Source organism: Brassica rapa, chromosome A09 (assembly GCF_000309985.2).
Source record: "Brassica rapa cultivar Chiifu-401-42 chromosome A09, CAAS_Brap_v3.01, whole genome shotgun sequence".
Lineage (NCBI taxonomy): Eukaryota > Viridiplantae > Streptophyta > Magnoliopsida > Brassicales > Brassicaceae > Brassica > Brassica rapa.
This window is the reverse complement of record NC_024803.2, coordinates 16,028,683-16,045,791: the sequence shown is the minus strand read 5'-3', so window position 1 is coordinate 16,045,791 and position 17,109 is coordinate 16,028,683. Positions and strand designations below refer to the sequence as shown.

The window sequence follows — 17,109 nt, the reverse complement described above, 5'->3', positions numbered from 1 at the left end:
CAACAAAAAACCAAAAATGAGAAAAAAAAGAAGAGAAATTGAAAAAAAAGAAGAGAAATTGCATCCAATAACTCAACAAAAAACCAAAATTAACAAACCTACCAAAATCACATTCTCTTTCTTATTTTCTTTTCCTATCTCTCTCTAGGCTCTCTCTAAAAAAACTAATTTTGTTTTGGTTATTTCACAAATAACCCTTTTAAAAAATAGAGTTGGATGGTAATTTTCTTTAATCTAATGTATCTGATATATTTTGGTAAAATCTAATATCTGATTTGAGACTTAAATGGTCAGTTTATCTCAGCAAGCAACTTCTCCCGTTGCCATCAAATATGAAGAATGACAGGATTAACTGTTCTCTTCTCCTCTGCTTTTGTTACATTTGTTGTAGAGAAGAAGCCGGTACGTTACATAGAGAAGAAGCTGGGTTTATAAGAACGGATCCTCGAATATAAGCATAATCTAGTTTACAAAAAAAAGAATATAAGCAAAATATAATTAATATAACAAATTTAACAATGCATGCCATTTAAAGCCACGCCCATGCATAATGTATTGATCAACCGGTAGAACCAAAAAAAAAAACAATTATGCATGAGTATTAAAATTCTTTAAATATAACCAAATAAATCATATCAAGTAGCATACTAGTTTTTAATTTTCCCTAAGTTTTAATAAATATTAATAAATTAATCTGAGACTTTTGAAGTCTACTGAAATCATCTTTTTGCTTTACTAAAATATCTATAAATTTATTTTTGAAAGTAGAAATACTAGAGACCAGTAGTGTCATTATCATTTTGTCAGATATTTATTCTCAACTAGCAAAATATCATTACTAGATTTTTACAATATTCTATGCCAATTTCTTTTAAATGACGGCCATATATAAAAGACTCAAAAAGCAGAACATTATCCCAAAAAAATATGAACAACAATGCAGAAGCAGCGCAAGAAGAGGAGTTCAGTGAATGGGTAGTGATACAAACCTCATCCACGAGCTCACCAGTCGACGCATCTAGCCCTCTAAGCTCACCGATATCACAACCAAGCCAAGGCCGTGATGATGATGATGAAGATTCTGTTGTCCCCGTCGTAGAAGAAGAAGAAGAAGATGAATCCTCCAGCACCGTGAACCAGTCGTTTCCTTGGCGGGTGATTGAGACTGCCAAGAAGCGACTGAAGGACTCAGGAATTTTTGAGCGGGCGCCTTGTAATTACGTGAGTAGTACAAGGGTGTTCTGGTCATTCACCCTCATTTGTGGCTTCTCATTGGTCTCGAGTCTTGTTTATGTGAAGATCGTGAGATGGTGGAGACGATTACAAGAAGAGAAGCTGAGATTTCTGCTTCTTCAGCTCAAAGAGAAAGATCAGGTTTGTCACTTGTGTAAACTGATTACTCAAAAAGACTTAAATCTTTAAATTTATTTTAGTAAATCTTTTAAAATGTTGTTTTTTGACATCATCTTTTAAAATGTTAGTTTGATACTGAGTGGAGTTTTAATAATTTGTAGAAAATAAAGGAGCTTATAATTGAAATTGGGAGATTGAACGAGTCGATATCATCCCGGCGCAGAGTTCGAGTGGTTCGGATCTTGTGACAAGATGCGAATATATTTGTATTGGCGATTTGTTGTGCGACTATTATACAGAGTTATGTTCATAGTATTATATGTGTGTGTAAGAAGATATACGAAATTAAAGGAAAATAGAGTGAAATACAGTTTACATTTGGTCTTTCTATGATTTTTTAATAATTTGACTGAATGTTCATAAAAAACAAACTAAGATATGTGTTTATGTGTTTTATTTTTTAAAACAGATATATGTTTTTTATTGGGTATCAAACGCATAAAGATTTTGCATTTGAAACTACAGTATATTAAGCTTTGTAGATTTCAAAAACACAAAAATACTTAGCTGCTCACAAGAAAATGGTTTGAAAAGACCAACTTGAGGCTTTTTGAAATGTAATTTTGATGCGGCTTTTATAGATCAAACTAGCATAGTGACGATCGTTGGATTGTTAGAGATTGAGACGGCCGCTTTCTGATCGGATATTGTTGTTATGACATATATATCCAGCTTTGGAAACAGAAAGCCGCTCACTATTACTAGCAAATTACTCTACTAAGACCATCTCTAATGTATTTCTCTATTTTTACCTCTAAAATAGAGGAACTTTATAATAGAGATGGGTTTTACTCCAATGTATTTCTCTAAAATAGAGATCTCTATATATAGAGCAAAATATAGAGGAATGCTATTTCTTCCCCTATAAATAGAGGAAAAAATAGCAATCTCTATTTTAGAGGCAAAAATAGAGATGGGTTGGAGTGATTTTGCCTCTAAATGCTATTATAGAGGTAAAAATAAAGGTGGGTTGGAGATGCTCTAAACATGACTGTTCAAAAATCTAAACACAACCCTTGATATATTTGTTTCTTGGAGTGTAGATGTTGAATCCACTTGTATTCTCGTATCATCATTGATCATCATAGCCTTGAAATATTTTTAGGGGTAGGCCTTTTAGTTGGGATTGAGAATCTATTTATAAGGGTTATTTTTGCGACTTTAGAGACAGCTACACAGTCTATGATAATAATGAAGTGTTAGGCTTTAAGAGGCCCATACGAGTTTTAGAAGCAATAAATAACGTTTGGCCTCCCTAAGAAGCAAGATCCGCTGTAGCACACCGGTTTATTTCGAAACTCGAGCATCGGACTTCGCTCCTGCTCGCTTTCATGAAATCCGGGTTCAAATCCCGGCAGCGGAATTTTTGCATCTATGTTCTTGAAACAATTTTTTTTTTATATATAATTTAGTTGGGCTATAAATGGACTTCAGCTGAATTTTTGTTTCCGCCTAAGGTTTCAAAGAGAGCCCATGTAAATGCTTAAAACTATATGATATATATAAAGTGATCTTGGTGTGTTATTTCAAACTCGATTAGTCAAAACAATAAAGACGAAGTTAATGATGGACTTTTTTAAATAGCGGGGCAGAGATAATGACGCGTGACCAGAGTCTCCGATGAGTTCGAGCTGTTTGGATTCTCAATAGAATCTTGATTTTGAAGTGTAAGGTGTTTTTTGTCATCTAATCACACGAAAAAGTAATAATAATAATAATAGATATAGTTGTAGTAATCGCAAAGTTTTTTTCGGATGAAGGTGGTCGGAGATTTGATGGAGATTCAAATTAGATCGGAGAGTTCGCAGACGCATAATAAGCCACCGAGTCCAAGAGTTACCAAAAGTCGATCACAAGTTTGGTTCTTTAGAGTCTGCTCCTGCATTTTGGTTTGGACTTGCTTGTTTCAGCTCTTTACCGGTTTAACCAATCAGATTTCCCGGTTCTCCCTTCCGGTTGAGCCGGTTCGATTGCTTCCTCCTCGAAGTAAGTCTTTTATGTTTCTTTTGTATTTGAGTTTTGATGTGGTGCTTTAGGGTTTTAAGGAGAGTGATTATCTTTGTAGGAAATTATACAAGCAATGGGATTCTACGAGTGTCTTGTAATGGCGGTTTGAATCAAATGCGTGCAGCGGTTTATAACACACACTGTCTCTCTGTCTCTCTGATTTGAAGATTTAGGGTTTGATGCTTTGTTTTTTTTTTGTTTACAGATATGTGATATGGTGACTATTGCTAGACTGTTGAACTTGACACTACTTGTTCCAGAGCTTGATAAGAAATCTTTCTGGGCTGATCCTAGGTTTGTTCTCACTTTTGTTATCTGTGCTGGTGTGTGTTAGTAAATAGTAATTTAAACCAACTCTGGTTTACTTTTACTGCAGTGACTTTGAGGATGTTTTTGATATAAACCATTTCATTGATTCATTAAGAGATGAAGTTCAGATCATAAGGAAGCTTCCTAAACGTTATAGCAGATACAAACTGTTCCAAATGCCTCCAGTGAGCTGGTCAAATGAGAAGTATTACTTGCACAAGGTTTAGTTTGCAGCTTTCTTCTTTTCTTTTTTACTTGCTTATTAATGATCTGGTGTTTTGACTGAGTTAAAGTTTCTTGTTTCAGCTCTTGCCGCGGTTCAGGAAACATAAAGTCATACATTTCAATAGGAGTGATACGAGATTAGCCAACAACGGTCTTTCTCTACATCTCCAGAGGCTGAGATGCCGTGTGAACTTCCAAGGACTGAGATTCTCTCCACGGATCGAGGCTTTGGGAGCAAAGTTAGTTAGTATTCTTCAGAAAAGAGGGCCTTTTGTGGCTTTGCATTTGAGATATGAGATGGACATGTTAGCTTTCTCTGGCTGCACTCATGGTTGCACTGAGAAAGAAGCTGAAGAACTCAAAAAGATGAGGTATATAACATACTGTTCTAGCTTTGATCCTCTGCTACAAAATATTGATGATCTTTGTGAGTTCTATAGGTATGCATATCCATGGTGGAAAGAGAAAGAGATAGTCTCTGAGGAGAGAAGGGTGCAAGGACGCTGTCCATTGACACCAGAAGAGGCTGTTTTGGTCCTAAAAGCCTTAGGGTTTCAGAAGGATACACAGATATACATTGCAGCTGGTGATATCTACGGTGGCGAGAGGAGATTAGCCCTTTTAAAAGAATCATTCCCAAGAATTGTGAGTTTTTTTTTCTGTCACACTTTCAAGCTTTTCATCATATAATAATATACTTTCAAATTGATAAAATCATATGGGTTATCAGGTGAAAAAAGAAATGCTACTAGATCCAAAGGAACTGCAACAGTTTCAGAACCACTCATCACAAATGGCAGCTCTAGACTTCATTGTATCAGTAGCCAGCGACACTTTTATTCCTACCTACTATGGAAACATGGCTAAAGTTGTTGAAGGTCATCGAAGGTACTTTACATAAAATCAAAATGTTTACTAAAAGTCTCAGCAAGATTATTGAAACTAAATGATGCGTTTTGTTTGTGAAAAGATATCATGGGTTTAAGAAAACAATATTGCTAAACCGAAAGAGACTTGTGGAGCTATTGGACTTGCATAAGAACAAGACACTCTCATGGGATCAGTTTGCAGTATATGTGAAGGAAGCTCATGAGGGAAGAAGGATGGGAGAACCAACACATAGGAAAGTAATCTCTGATAAACCAAAGGAAGAAGATTACTTCTATGCCAATCCTCAAGAATGTATCTGTAAAAATCCATCCACTTTATCAGAGTGAAGCATATATATCACTAACCAACGTTTTTCTAAGATAACTAAACTGGAACGCGCATGAAAATGTCACAGCTTCAAAGTTTTGAAGAAGACTCATAAACGCGTTATGTGGCCCCACATTCTCTCAAAAGCGCGAGTCGGGTAATAGTGGGTTCATACTTGTAGTCACTCGAGTCCCCACTGTTAACGCTCATGACCATCTCTGTCTCCTCTTAAACGTAACTCCTCGAGGCGTGGCGTCCCCGAGAGTTTCGCGACGGATCAGGCTAGAATCGTCAAGGGAGCCCCCGTTGCCCGACAAGTCCTTTTTCGGAGATGATTCGATGGCAACGACCTTTTCTTTCTGCTCCCTTGATAATCGGTTACGTGGAGACATCGTCTTCACCCGGAAACTCGCGGCGTATAAAACACCTAAAACTACGATGGCTGATCGGAAAGCAGCTAGGGAGAGAAGTAACGTTAGAGAGAGAGAGAGAGAGAGAGAGAGACTGACTATTTAGGTTCCGAATGGTAAAAGCAGTTCAAGCAGGACAGATCAAGCGGATGATTAAGCAGGACAAGTGCAGATCAAGCGGATCATGCAGGAGAGACGCAGATCAAGCAGGACAAGTTACTTTTGAAATTAAAAATACAGATCATATATTTAAACAATAAAATTTACACCAAAATACCAACACATAATATAAATAATACATAACAAAGATAAATGAATTTATTGAAAAATATTTAGATTTTCCCATAACATAACTGCAATATTAAACTTGTGTTTTGAAAACCGGACTGGCTGATCGAACCGGTCCAACCGTGACTCAGTGAAAAAGCCGAGTTTGGTTCGGTTTAAAACGTGGATTTCAGAAAAACAAGTAAAACCGGCTAAAAACCGATAAAACCAGTGAACATGTTCAATTTCAAAACCCGGTTTTAAAAAATCAACATAAAATTAATGTGCTTTCAATTATTATTAAATTTAATATTTAATAGTTAATGTTTAACTATCACTATTTAACTAATTTTCTCTTTAATTTTATTTTCTTAAGAAAAAATGTAAAAATTTCTTTTTTGGTTCTCATATACTATTCTTATTTTGTTATATTCATAAAATTTAAGACTTCAATTGTAAGAATATATAAATATGGTAATTTGAACCGTTAATTATTTTGTTTTTATCAATTTCAATTTACATAATATTTTCTTGTTTATTATATAGCTAGATTTATACTTATTGTGTATATATATATATATTTAATTTAAAAAAATAAAAAATCTGGTTGATGATTATATATTTAAAAATATCTAATACATATATAATGTATGTGGTTTCTACGAAAACTTCGTTGTTATTAAATTCTGTGGTTCTAAATTTGAAGCCTTATAGATATTAGTCGTTTTTTACATTCATATATTATAGATAAAACAATAAGAACATTAATTTGTAGAAAAATCTATTATATGTTGACACGAAAAAAAAGAATTAAATCTAATGTATTTGTATTTGATAAGTGAAGTTACTTAATAATGGGAAATAAGAGAGAAGAATATAATAGTTTTTTAAAATTTAATTTGTAGAAAAATCTTTTATTGGTTAGAATAGAGAGACAATAGGTGAACCTCTTTAAAAAGTGGGTGTTTAGAAAATGAGGCAGGAGAACTGCCTTTTGCACAAAAAGACAAAAAAAAATAATCAAATATGCAGATGTCCTGTCTTTTACTTTTAGAAACAGAAAATTTGTGAATGGGAGTTTAAAAGCAGTTCTCCTGCAACACATATGATCTGTCATTGTCCTGCCCCTCCCATTCATAACCTTATAGGGAAGGAGGCACAAAATCTCTAACACCATCTCCAATGCTTTTCCTCTTTTTTTTTTTTTCTCAAAGTGAAATAAACTCAGAATGAGTTTGTGATTTACTTCAGTGATTTCCCTCATTTTTTCTTTAAGTTCTTATTATATTCATTTTTCAACTTCTTATTTATTGTAAATAACACTTTTTATTTTATAAGATTTTAGATTATACTCACTTATTTTTAAATTCTATAATTTAACCACCCTTTGATTTATAAAAAAAAATATTTATTACATTAATAAAAGTTTAACCAGTATATACATATTTGATATAAAGTTATAAAAGTTATGTTTGGTATTAATGTTTTGTTTATGCATAAAATAAAGATTGTCAAAAAGTAAAACACCATTATGTAAATAAAAAAAGTTTGACATCAAAATGAGTTTGTGAATAGTGTTTCCTCAAAAAATGATGTAATACTGTTCATATACTCATTTTTTCCTTCAAAATTATGTAACATTGAAGATGGATTTCCCTCATTTTGATGTACCATTGGAGATGCCATAACATCGCCATTATTAGGTTTAGAAGGGCCTATTGGGCCTAGACTACCACCAAACTTTCCTGCCCCATTATTCGTGACATTTCCATTTCTCGTAGTAAACCGAGCGTCAATCTATACCGAACCAGTTATCCAACCAAACAGGTACCAAATTGGACCAAATTCAGCTTCAAAACTCAGTTGGTAATACAGTCAAACTGAACAACCAACAATCTTCATCGTCACAATCATTTATGCTCGGGATAATCGCGTTGGACGGTATGCTTCTAAGTAGCTATTACTCAATCGACCGATAGCCTTGAGCGAATGATTCATTATAGCCTTTAATTCGCGACACACTACCTCTACCGAGAGACCGACAAACATTTTTGGCTTCAGCAGCTTGTGAAGGTTACCCCGAGTAAAAAGCAAGCCTCTTTCGATGAAACTCTGATCCAAACCTTCTATTTTCCAAATCTTCTATTTTCCAAATCTGACTCTACAAATTCACTGAGATCGGTTACGCCTCTCGTAAATGAACTATGGGGATTTATTCTAGGAGATGGATTACATCCCTCCACAAGGCCCGCAAAATAGAAGGTTTGACTCATTAAAGCCGACCCAGGACACCTGTTTGGCTAAGTGGTCTCCAACCAAACGTGCAAGCTCGGCTTAGTGCTGCTTCGGTCGACTCGTCGAAGAAAGAACATAAGCTCGGCTCGAAAGTTCAGTTGCTTGGCCCGTTCGAGACCAAGCCCAATAGGACACGACGACCTAAGGCGATGGGAAAGAGAGGCATCCTATATAAGGCGGAGGAAGACCAGCAAGAGGGGACCCGGACATTCACATACATACCTTACGGCTACAAACTAAGGTTTTACTCATTTGTATTCTTAACGACTTGTACTTTCCTGGCCAGCTCACCGAGCACCGGCTTACTCTTCCGCTTATTTCCTCATTTTTAAATAGAACTCTTTCCAGATCTAATAAACGCCTTTAAAATAACCCACCGACGAGTTAGGTCTTTACAGTACAAGTCCCGACCAAACTCGGTTCAAACAAACATGAAAACTCAAAAATATTTTTTAAAAAATTCTAACTCATAGTAACGCCTCCTAATCCTCAATAGCATCTTCAACGTGAAGTCATCTCTTCCAGCGGGTGACAAAGCTACAACGAGAGGCTCCAGTCTCTGCTCAGTCTCTCTGAGTCGTTGTCCTCGGGGGGGGGGGGGGGGGGGGGGGAATCAGAGACATTCTTGGGAGCATCGCTGATCAGTATCAAATGAGAGATTTCAGGGAGTTTCATGAGGAGCTGGAGATGGCTGGAATCAGTGGAGAAGATCCAATCTGTTTCTCGGTGCTTGGAGACGAGCATGGGGCGACTCTGGCCTCATGGTGACAAATCGAAGGAGATGTAACGGAGAAATATGGTTAGGGATGGTGAAGAAGATTAAACGAGAAGGAGAGACGGTTTCGAAGATTCTCACACAAGCATCATTACTGATTTTGATTTCACCATTGTTGGAGTAAGCTCGAAGTTAGTTTGAGAAGCAAGTAACCTAATTATATTAAGTTATAGAATAGGAAATTATCCATTTTGTTATACTTAATGAGTTTATGAAATTTGATTTATATATAAGGAGATGCAAAGATGTTGCATAACTTATGAGTTTGTGATTGAGAGATTGAGAGCTTGAGGTTTTGAGTAAGTTTCTTCAAGAGATTAATAAGAGTGATTCTTATTTTTAAGTTCATTAAGTTCTTATCTTTATTTACGTGATACTTGACAATCTATATTTGGTATCAGAGCTCTAGGGATCGATCTTGAGTACGAAGGAAGCGATGAGAGATATAACAACGGTTTCATCGAAACCTAGAGATGGCGGAACTTCATCCATCAGCTGCCCTATGCTCAACTCGACTAATTACACGGTCTGGGCAATCGAGGTAAAGTTTCTGCTCAAGATACACAAAGTATGGGATGTTATTGAGCATGAATCAGACGATGTAGAGAAGAATAATATGGCGACTGCTTTGCTGTTCCAATCCATACCTGGAACACTTATATTACAAGTAGGAGAATTGTACACATCAAAGAAAGTCTGGGAAGCCATCAAATCAAGGAACATGGGTGCAGATCGAGTTAGGGAAGCTCGACTTCAGATTCTCATGTCTGAATTTGACAGATTGGAGATTAAAGATGGTGATAAAATTGACGAAGTTGTTGGGAAGATATCAGAAATCTCGTCAAAATCAACTGCACTAGGAGCAACTATTGAAGAGTCCAAGCTAGTCATGAAATTTCTTTCAGTCTTCCTCGAAAGAAATATATTCATATTGTGGCTTCCTTAGAGCAAGTTTTTGACTTGAACACCACGACTTTTGAGAAAATTATTGGACATTTAAAGATGTATGAGGAACAGGTTGGTGATGAAGAAGAAGCACACAAGACAACAAAAAACTTATGTATGAAATTCAGAGAATCAGTCTGCCTCGTCGAACCAAAATCGTGACTATCATGGCTATTACGAGGAAGAGGAGGAGGTTACTATATTAAGGGCAGAGGACGAGGACGTTACAACGACTGATATCAGAATGAGTTTGATATGTCAAAGATCACTTGCTACCGCTGCGACAAAAATGACCACTATGCAGCAACATGTCCTGATCGATTGCTTAAGTTGCAGGAAGCAACCAAACATAAAGAAAATGACACTCAAGAGGCTGAAGAGTTGATGATGAACGAGTTCGTATATTTAAACGAGAAGAATGTTAATCAAAAGGAGTATGAGACAAACACAGAAAACAATTGGTACCTAGACAACAGTGCAAGTAACCACATGACAGGAAATATAAGCTATTTTAAATCTATCGATGAGTCAATCACGGGGAAGGTACGATTTGGAGATGACTCATGCATAGATATAAAAGGGAAAGGCTCTATCTTATTCTGTAGCAAGGACGGAGGGAAGAAGATCTTGGCTGATGTCTATTTTATACCAGATCTTAAGATCAACATAATTAGTCTCGGACAAGCCACTGAATCGGGCTGTGATATCAGAATGAAGGATGACTATTTGACGCTACGAGAAAGAGATGGAAGACTTATAACGAGCGCAAAGAGGTCTAGAAATCGTTTGTACAAGGTCCTCATTGACATCGTGGAATCAAGGTGTAAGCAGACTGAAGCTCTATTAAGTTATTCGGTTAAATGGCACTCACAGTTGGGGCACGTTGAAGAGATTCAATGAGCAGAATGATTAAAGGGTTGGTTCTCAGCATATCCAACATCACGATCGAGAAAGATGTATGCTCGTCTTGTTTGCTTGGTAAACAGAAAAGGCATTCAATCCCGCAAGCTACTACTTTCCGTGCTGACAAAGTACTTGAGCTGATTCACGTTGACCTTTGCGGACCTATCACACCTCCTACACCTTCAAGGAAAAGATATATATATTCGTTCTTATAGACGATAATTCTCGATACATGTGGTCGATTCTTCTTGTGAGAAGGTAGAAGGTTTTGAGAAATTCAAAAGGTTCAATGCTGTGGTTGAAAAGAAGACATGAGCTACAATCAAAGCCTTTAGAACAGACCGAGGTGGTGAATTTTTGTCATCGGAGTTCCAATCCTTCTGCGAGACGTATCGAATAAATAGACACTTAACGGCTCCATATTCTTCTCAAAAAAATGGAGTGGTAGAGAGACGAAACAGGACTCTATTAGGTATGACGAGAAGCATCTTAAAACATATGGAGTGTCCAAACTATCTATGTGGAGAGGATGTGAGACATGCTACATATCTTATCAACCGAGTTGCTACTCGCGTACTCAACTCCCAAACTCCATATGAAGCCTTGAAGAACAAAAAAGCTAACATTGAGTGTGCTGGTTTCACAAAAGTAGATAGTCCACATTTCAAGAAGTAGATGATAGTTCTCGAGCACTTGTGCATCTTGGCACTGAACCGGGATCAAAAGCCTATCGATTATATAATCCCACAACATGCAAAATTGTTGTGAATAGATATGTTATTTTTGATGAGAATAAGATGTGGAATTGGAGCAATACTGAAACTACTAAGGTTACACCAGGAAGTTTTAGTATTACCTATGGCGATTTTGGGAACAAAGGAGTTAGTAGAGATGATAATACTGTCGAAGAAGAAGAAGATGAAGGAGTCGATAATACAGAGCATCAAACTCTACCTGGTCTCGATGAAGAGGAAGATGATATAGAAACTAGTGACCATGATGAAGATATGTTAAGGAGTTCGACAAGAGAAAGAAAGAAGCCGTCTTATTTGAATGACTATATATTATTAGCTGAACTCGATGGTGAGAGACTTCTTTTGTCTATCAATAATAAGCCATGGAATTTTGATGAGGCAAAAGAAGAAAAAGTATGGAGAGATGCTTGTGAAGATGAAATAGCCTCCATAGTCAAGAACAAACCATGTGATTTGGTTGATCTTCCAGCTGGTGCAAAGGCTATTGGTCTTTAGTGGGGTTTTAAGATTAAACGCAATTCTGATGGGAGCATAAACAAATACAAAGTGAGGCTTGTAGAAAATGGTTATATTCAAAAATATGGTGTTGATTTTGATGAGGTTTTCGCACATGTAGCACGAATCGAGACATTAAGATTTGTGATCGCCTCAGCAGCCTCGAAGGGATGGGAAATTCATCAATTAGATGTCAAGATTGTGTTTCTCCACGGTGACTTGAAGGAGGAAGTATATGTCTCTCAACCAGAAGGGTTTGTGATTAGTGGAAAGCAGAACAAGGTGTATAAATTGAAGAAAGCTCTTTATGGTCTGCGACAAGCTCCAAGAGCATGAAATGAGAAGTTAAACATAGTTCCTTCAAGCTTTAACTTTGTTAAATGCTTAAAGGAGCCTGCTCTGTATCGTAAACAAGAGCACACTGTCACTGGTCTTCTCCTTGTTGCAGTATACGTCGACGACCTTTTGGTAACAGGGACAAATCGAGAAAGCATACTTGAATTTAAGAGAAATATGGCTGCAAAGTTAGAGATGAGTGGCTTGGGAAAGTTAACTTATTATCTTGGTATCTAATTGTTCCAACACAAGGAAGGTATACCACTAAAGCAAGAGAGATATGTTATGAATATTTTAGGAGAAACTAGGATGAAAGACTGTAACGCGATTCATATTCATCTGGATCCTAGTTTGAGACTTTCAAAAGCGGAAAAAGAGAGAAGTGTTGATGAGAAAGAATACAGGAGAAACATAAGATGCCTCAGATACTTATTGCATGCTAGACCAGACCTCTCCTACAGCATCATAGTGCTTAGCAGGTATTTGCAATCTCCTAAGCAGTCTCATAAAGCAGTGTTGAAGGCTGTCCTGCGGTATTTACAAGGAATAATTTCGTTTGGGCTGAGCTTTTCACGATCAGGTGAAACAAAAGTTGAGGGATACAACGATAGTACTCATAACGTGGATGATGATGATGGAAAAAGCACGGCTGGGTATATATTCTACTGTGCCAACTGTCCTATCAGCTGGAGTTCTCATAAACAAGAGACAGTCGCATTATCTTCATGTGAGGCTGAGTTCATGGCTGGAACTGAGGCAGAAAAACAGGCTATTTGGCTTCAAGAATTATTGGGAGAGATAAAGTGAAGCGAGTGTGAGAAGGTGTCGATCAATATAGACAACAAATATGCCATAGCCTTGACGAAAAATCCGGTGTTCCATGGCCATAGAAAACATATTCATCAATGGTTTCACTTCATTCGTGAATACGTAGATAACGAGCTGATTGAAGTACATCATGTTCATGGGATCAAGCAAAGAGCTGACATTTTAACTAAAGCATTGGGAAGGGTTAAATTCAAAGAGATGAGAGATCTAATATGAGTTCAAGATGTGAAGACATATGACTTCAAGTTGAAGGGGAGATTGTTGGAGTAAGCTTGAAGTTAGCTTGAGAAGCAAGTAACCTAATTCTATTGAGTTATATAATAGGAAATTATCTATTTTGTTATACTTAATGAGTAGGAAATTTGATTTATATATAAGGAGATGCAAGGATGTTGCATAACGTATGAGTTTGTGATTGAGAGATTGAAAACTTGAGGTTTTGAGTAAGTTTCCTCAAAAGATTAATAAGAGTGATTCTTAGTGAGTTCATTGAGTTCTTATCTTTGTTTACGTGACACTTGAGAATCTATAACCATCTCCAATCTCTCAAAGCTTTTGCTGATTCTAGTAAAATAACCCATAACTGAAATCATATAATCTCAGTTTATGTACAATATAAGTATGCGTGATTCTAAAATTTATCTAAATAACGTGTAGTAAAGTTGGGTAGGTTCTGACTCTTTTGTAAGAGATGCACGGTTCAATTCTTGATTATGTAAGTTTTCTTATTAAAAATCAATATTAAAACGACGTAGTATTGAATATTATTAAAATTATACACAATCAAATACACATATAGACAATGGAAAGTTATATTACGAGTTGACTGCCACTTATTGATTTGACCCGTGGAAATTTTGAAATTGCAGAAAATCCTTATTGAAATGAGAGTTTTTTTTTTTGGAAAGATATCTTCGGTTTAAGAAAACCATATTGCTAAACTAGAAGAGACTTGTGGAGCTATTGGATTTGCATAAGAACATGACACTCTCATGGGATCAGTTTGCAGTATTTGTCAAGGAGGCTCACGAGGGAAGGCGGATGGGAGAACTAACGCATAGGAAAGTAATCTCCGATAAAACAAAGGAAGAAGATTACTTCTATCCCAATCCTCAAGAATGTATCTGTAAAAATCCATCCACTTTATCAGAGTGAAGCATATAAGATCACTAATCACTAGAGTCGAGGATCTGATTGGTTATACTATCTTTGAATTTCTTTCTTTTATCCTCTGCAGTTTCTGTAAAGTTATAAGATGTAACTTAAAAAGGGTTATATCATCTTTATATCAGGAATTGGGATCCAAATTAGGTTTAGCTATCCCTTTAAGATCTACTTCTTTTTGTGGATCGTAGTCCATAGATCCTTACTACTATTCTCATTCATTCATTAGAGATCATACATTTGTTTGAGAAACTCATGACAGCTCAGTCTAGAAGCAATACTATCTTCTAAAGCGAGTTACAGCTACATCCCCAAAACCGGAACAATTCTCTTATACAAACGTCAAAGACGTAGTAGCAATGGTAGTCTCCCATTTTGTAACCAGTGGCGGATCTTGAAAAAAAATTAAATGAGGGCAATATAATAAGAAAAGGTTAAAAATTTGTGTTTAATTACATCATCGCATTTGAGAAAAAAATCCAAATTTTTCGTATGATCATTTCCTTGAATCAATTTTCTAATATTATGTTTCTTTGCAGGGAAAATGTGAATCGGGTTTCCTACAACATTTGCAACGATAATATTATAAGCTTTACGCATTTGGGCCAAATGTTTTCCAAAGATAACTATAAATGGTTGTGTGAAATAAGTCTAAAGGCCCATTCAGGTGTTTATAAATAATAGATTTGGACTAGTTGTCTAGGCAATGGGATCCGCTGTAGCACACACTATTTAAAAAAACTTGCAAAGATCATTCGATCAATCTCTTTAAATCCTGGTTTGATTCCTGGCATCGTTTTTTTTTAATTTATTTTAGACCAACAAATTATACCAACCTAAAACTTTTAGAGAGTTTTGAATTCAGCATATTATTCAAAACTCATAAGGGTGCTAGGTATTCCTCTTCTGCTATGTTCTATGTCGATTTTATACCTCCGGTTTGGTTCTCCGACCCGGATGAACATACATCATAGTTACTTTTTATTGTTGTCAAAAAAATAATTCAAAACTCATAAGGGTTTAGTGGTCGATTGTTTGTGGTTTTTGCATTAGTTTTTGGTTTTTATTTTTGCAAAAACCATTTTTCATCCAATCAAGTTTTAATTTTTAGTTTTTGTTTTTGTAGAAACCATTTGATTTGCCAATCAAGATTTTTAATAAATAGATTCCCTAAAATTTAGGGAAACTAGTTTTTGAAAAGTTTAACCAATTTGTGAAGAAAAACCAAAAACCAACTTTTGTGAGCTTTTAAAAGGAAAAACGAATTTTGATTTTTTTAGGTAGAAACTACAATATTTAATTAATTAATAATTAATAAATAATATTTTCATAAAGATAAATAATCATACAATTTTTGGTACATTAGCTATAATTTAAACAATAATGTGATATAATTTATTTGTGTTTAATATCTGTAAAATAAATTTATATAGTTTATAAATAATATTAATTAATTTTTAAACTTAGGTATTAATTTCTCTATATAAAATAATAGAATAGTTTTAATAATTACTAGTTACATTATAAATAACTAAAATTATAAAAACATAATATGTTTTAGTAATACAATATATTGTATTAGTCATGAAAAATAAAAATAGCCATTCAATTTTAAGAAAATATAAATAATTTATATGAGAAATTTTATAATTAGTTTCAAAATTTTAAGTATTTTAATTTTTATATAATTTATATTATTTAAGAAAAACTATTTCTATTTATATAAGAAAATTTCTAAGTAGTTTTAAACTTTTAAATATTTTTATTTTTTTGCAATTTATATAAATTTTATGATAAATATTTTATTATAATATAATTTTTTTATAAAACTATAATAATTAAAATATGTTATTGTATTTTATTTTAAAATAATTATCACAAGATTTTGATAATTTTAATTGTAAATATAAATAGTTATTTCTATTTTGTTGTAAAATAGATTTTTACTCTCAAAATCTATTATTTTTTATTAAATTTATATATGCATAGTAAAAATATCTCTTGTTTTTATTTTTTATCATATATATAAGTATATAACTATATGTATATGAACATAGGTAAAAAAAAAACAAATAATTTTTTTAAATTGGGGGCTCCAAAAGGTGACGACCTATTCACATTTTTCAATGTACAAATAATTTTTGTAAATATGGGGATCCAAAAGGTGGCAAACCATTCACATGTTACAAAAGCATTTGCACAAGTCTGGCTCTGGCAGTAGTGTGGTTCTGGCAGTAGTATCGCCTAGAGACTTATTCTCTTTGAAAAAGTAAGATTAGTATTTCCTATATATTAACCATGAAACATTACGACATATTTTAGAAGCCACGTGTCATCATTAAGATATTTTTTTTAGATTTTCTATAAAAAATAAGTTAGTCCATATAAATATACATTATGTTTTTATTAAACTAATTATCAAATTGATTAGTAGTATACAAAAAAATATTCGTTATTCTTTCCTTAATAAATCTTATGAAATTAACTAATATGATTAACATATATATGACAAATAATGATTATGAATAATACATATTTGATTTAAAAAAGTGTATCCTCTCTTTTTTTGTTTAAGTTTATATTATTAAAAAAAATTAAACAATCAGATTAAACATATAATAAAAAAATTAGATTATTTCTTATATGTTATATTTTGAATTTTTTCAAACGACTATAAATTACTAAAAATGGTAAAAGACTCACACTGAAATTTTGTGATCCATGGTTTAACTTTTTTTGTTCAAAAAAGATATAAATGATCATAAATAATATGAATATGAAGTCT

The 17,109-nt window shown here is 34.3% G+C and overlaps 2 protein-coding genes across 4 annotated transcripts; both read left to right on the top strand.

Annotated features, from left to right (window-relative positions):
* The first annotated feature begins 872 nt into the window (after window positions 1-872).
* LOC103839410 lies at window positions 873-1,800 on the top strand. The gene is made up of 2 exons (XM_009115912.3): window positions 873-1,374; window positions 1,515-1,800. Exons 1-2 carry the CDS (start codon window positions 928-930, stop codon window positions 1,599-1,601), a joined length of 534 nt encoding a protein of 177 aa, XP_009114160.1. The 5' UTR covers window positions 873-927; the 3' UTR covers window positions 1,602-1,800.
* A 591-nt stretch (window positions 1,801-2,391) lies between these two features.
* LOC103839412 (rhamnogalacturonan I rhamnosyltransferase 4) lies at window positions 2,392-10,320 on the top strand. 3 transcript variants are annotated; one of them, XM_033280521.1, is made up of 9 exons: window positions 2,392-3,080; window positions 3,158-3,399; window positions 3,479-3,546; window positions 3,626-3,714; window positions 3,797-3,950; window positions 4,036-4,325; window positions 4,395-4,599; window positions 4,685-4,842; window positions 4,925-10,320. In XM_033280521.1, exons 2-9 carry the CDS (start codon window positions 3,168-3,170, stop codon window positions 5,169-5,171), a joined length of 1,443 nt encoding a protein of 480 aa, XP_033136412.1. In that variant the 5' UTR covers window positions 2,392-3,080; window positions 3,158-3,167; the 3' UTR covers window positions 5,172-10,320. The 3 variants fall into 3 exon arrangements, with proteins under 3 accessions (XP_033136412.1, XP_033136413.1, XP_009114162.2); XM_033280522.1 differs by having other exon boundaries at window positions 2,393-3,085; window positions 3,174-3,399; window positions 4,925-5,249; XM_009115914.3 differs by having other exon boundaries at window positions 2,397-3,080; window positions 3,174-3,399; window positions 4,925-5,249.
* The last annotated feature ends 6,789 nt before the right edge of the window (window positions 10,321-17,109 follow it).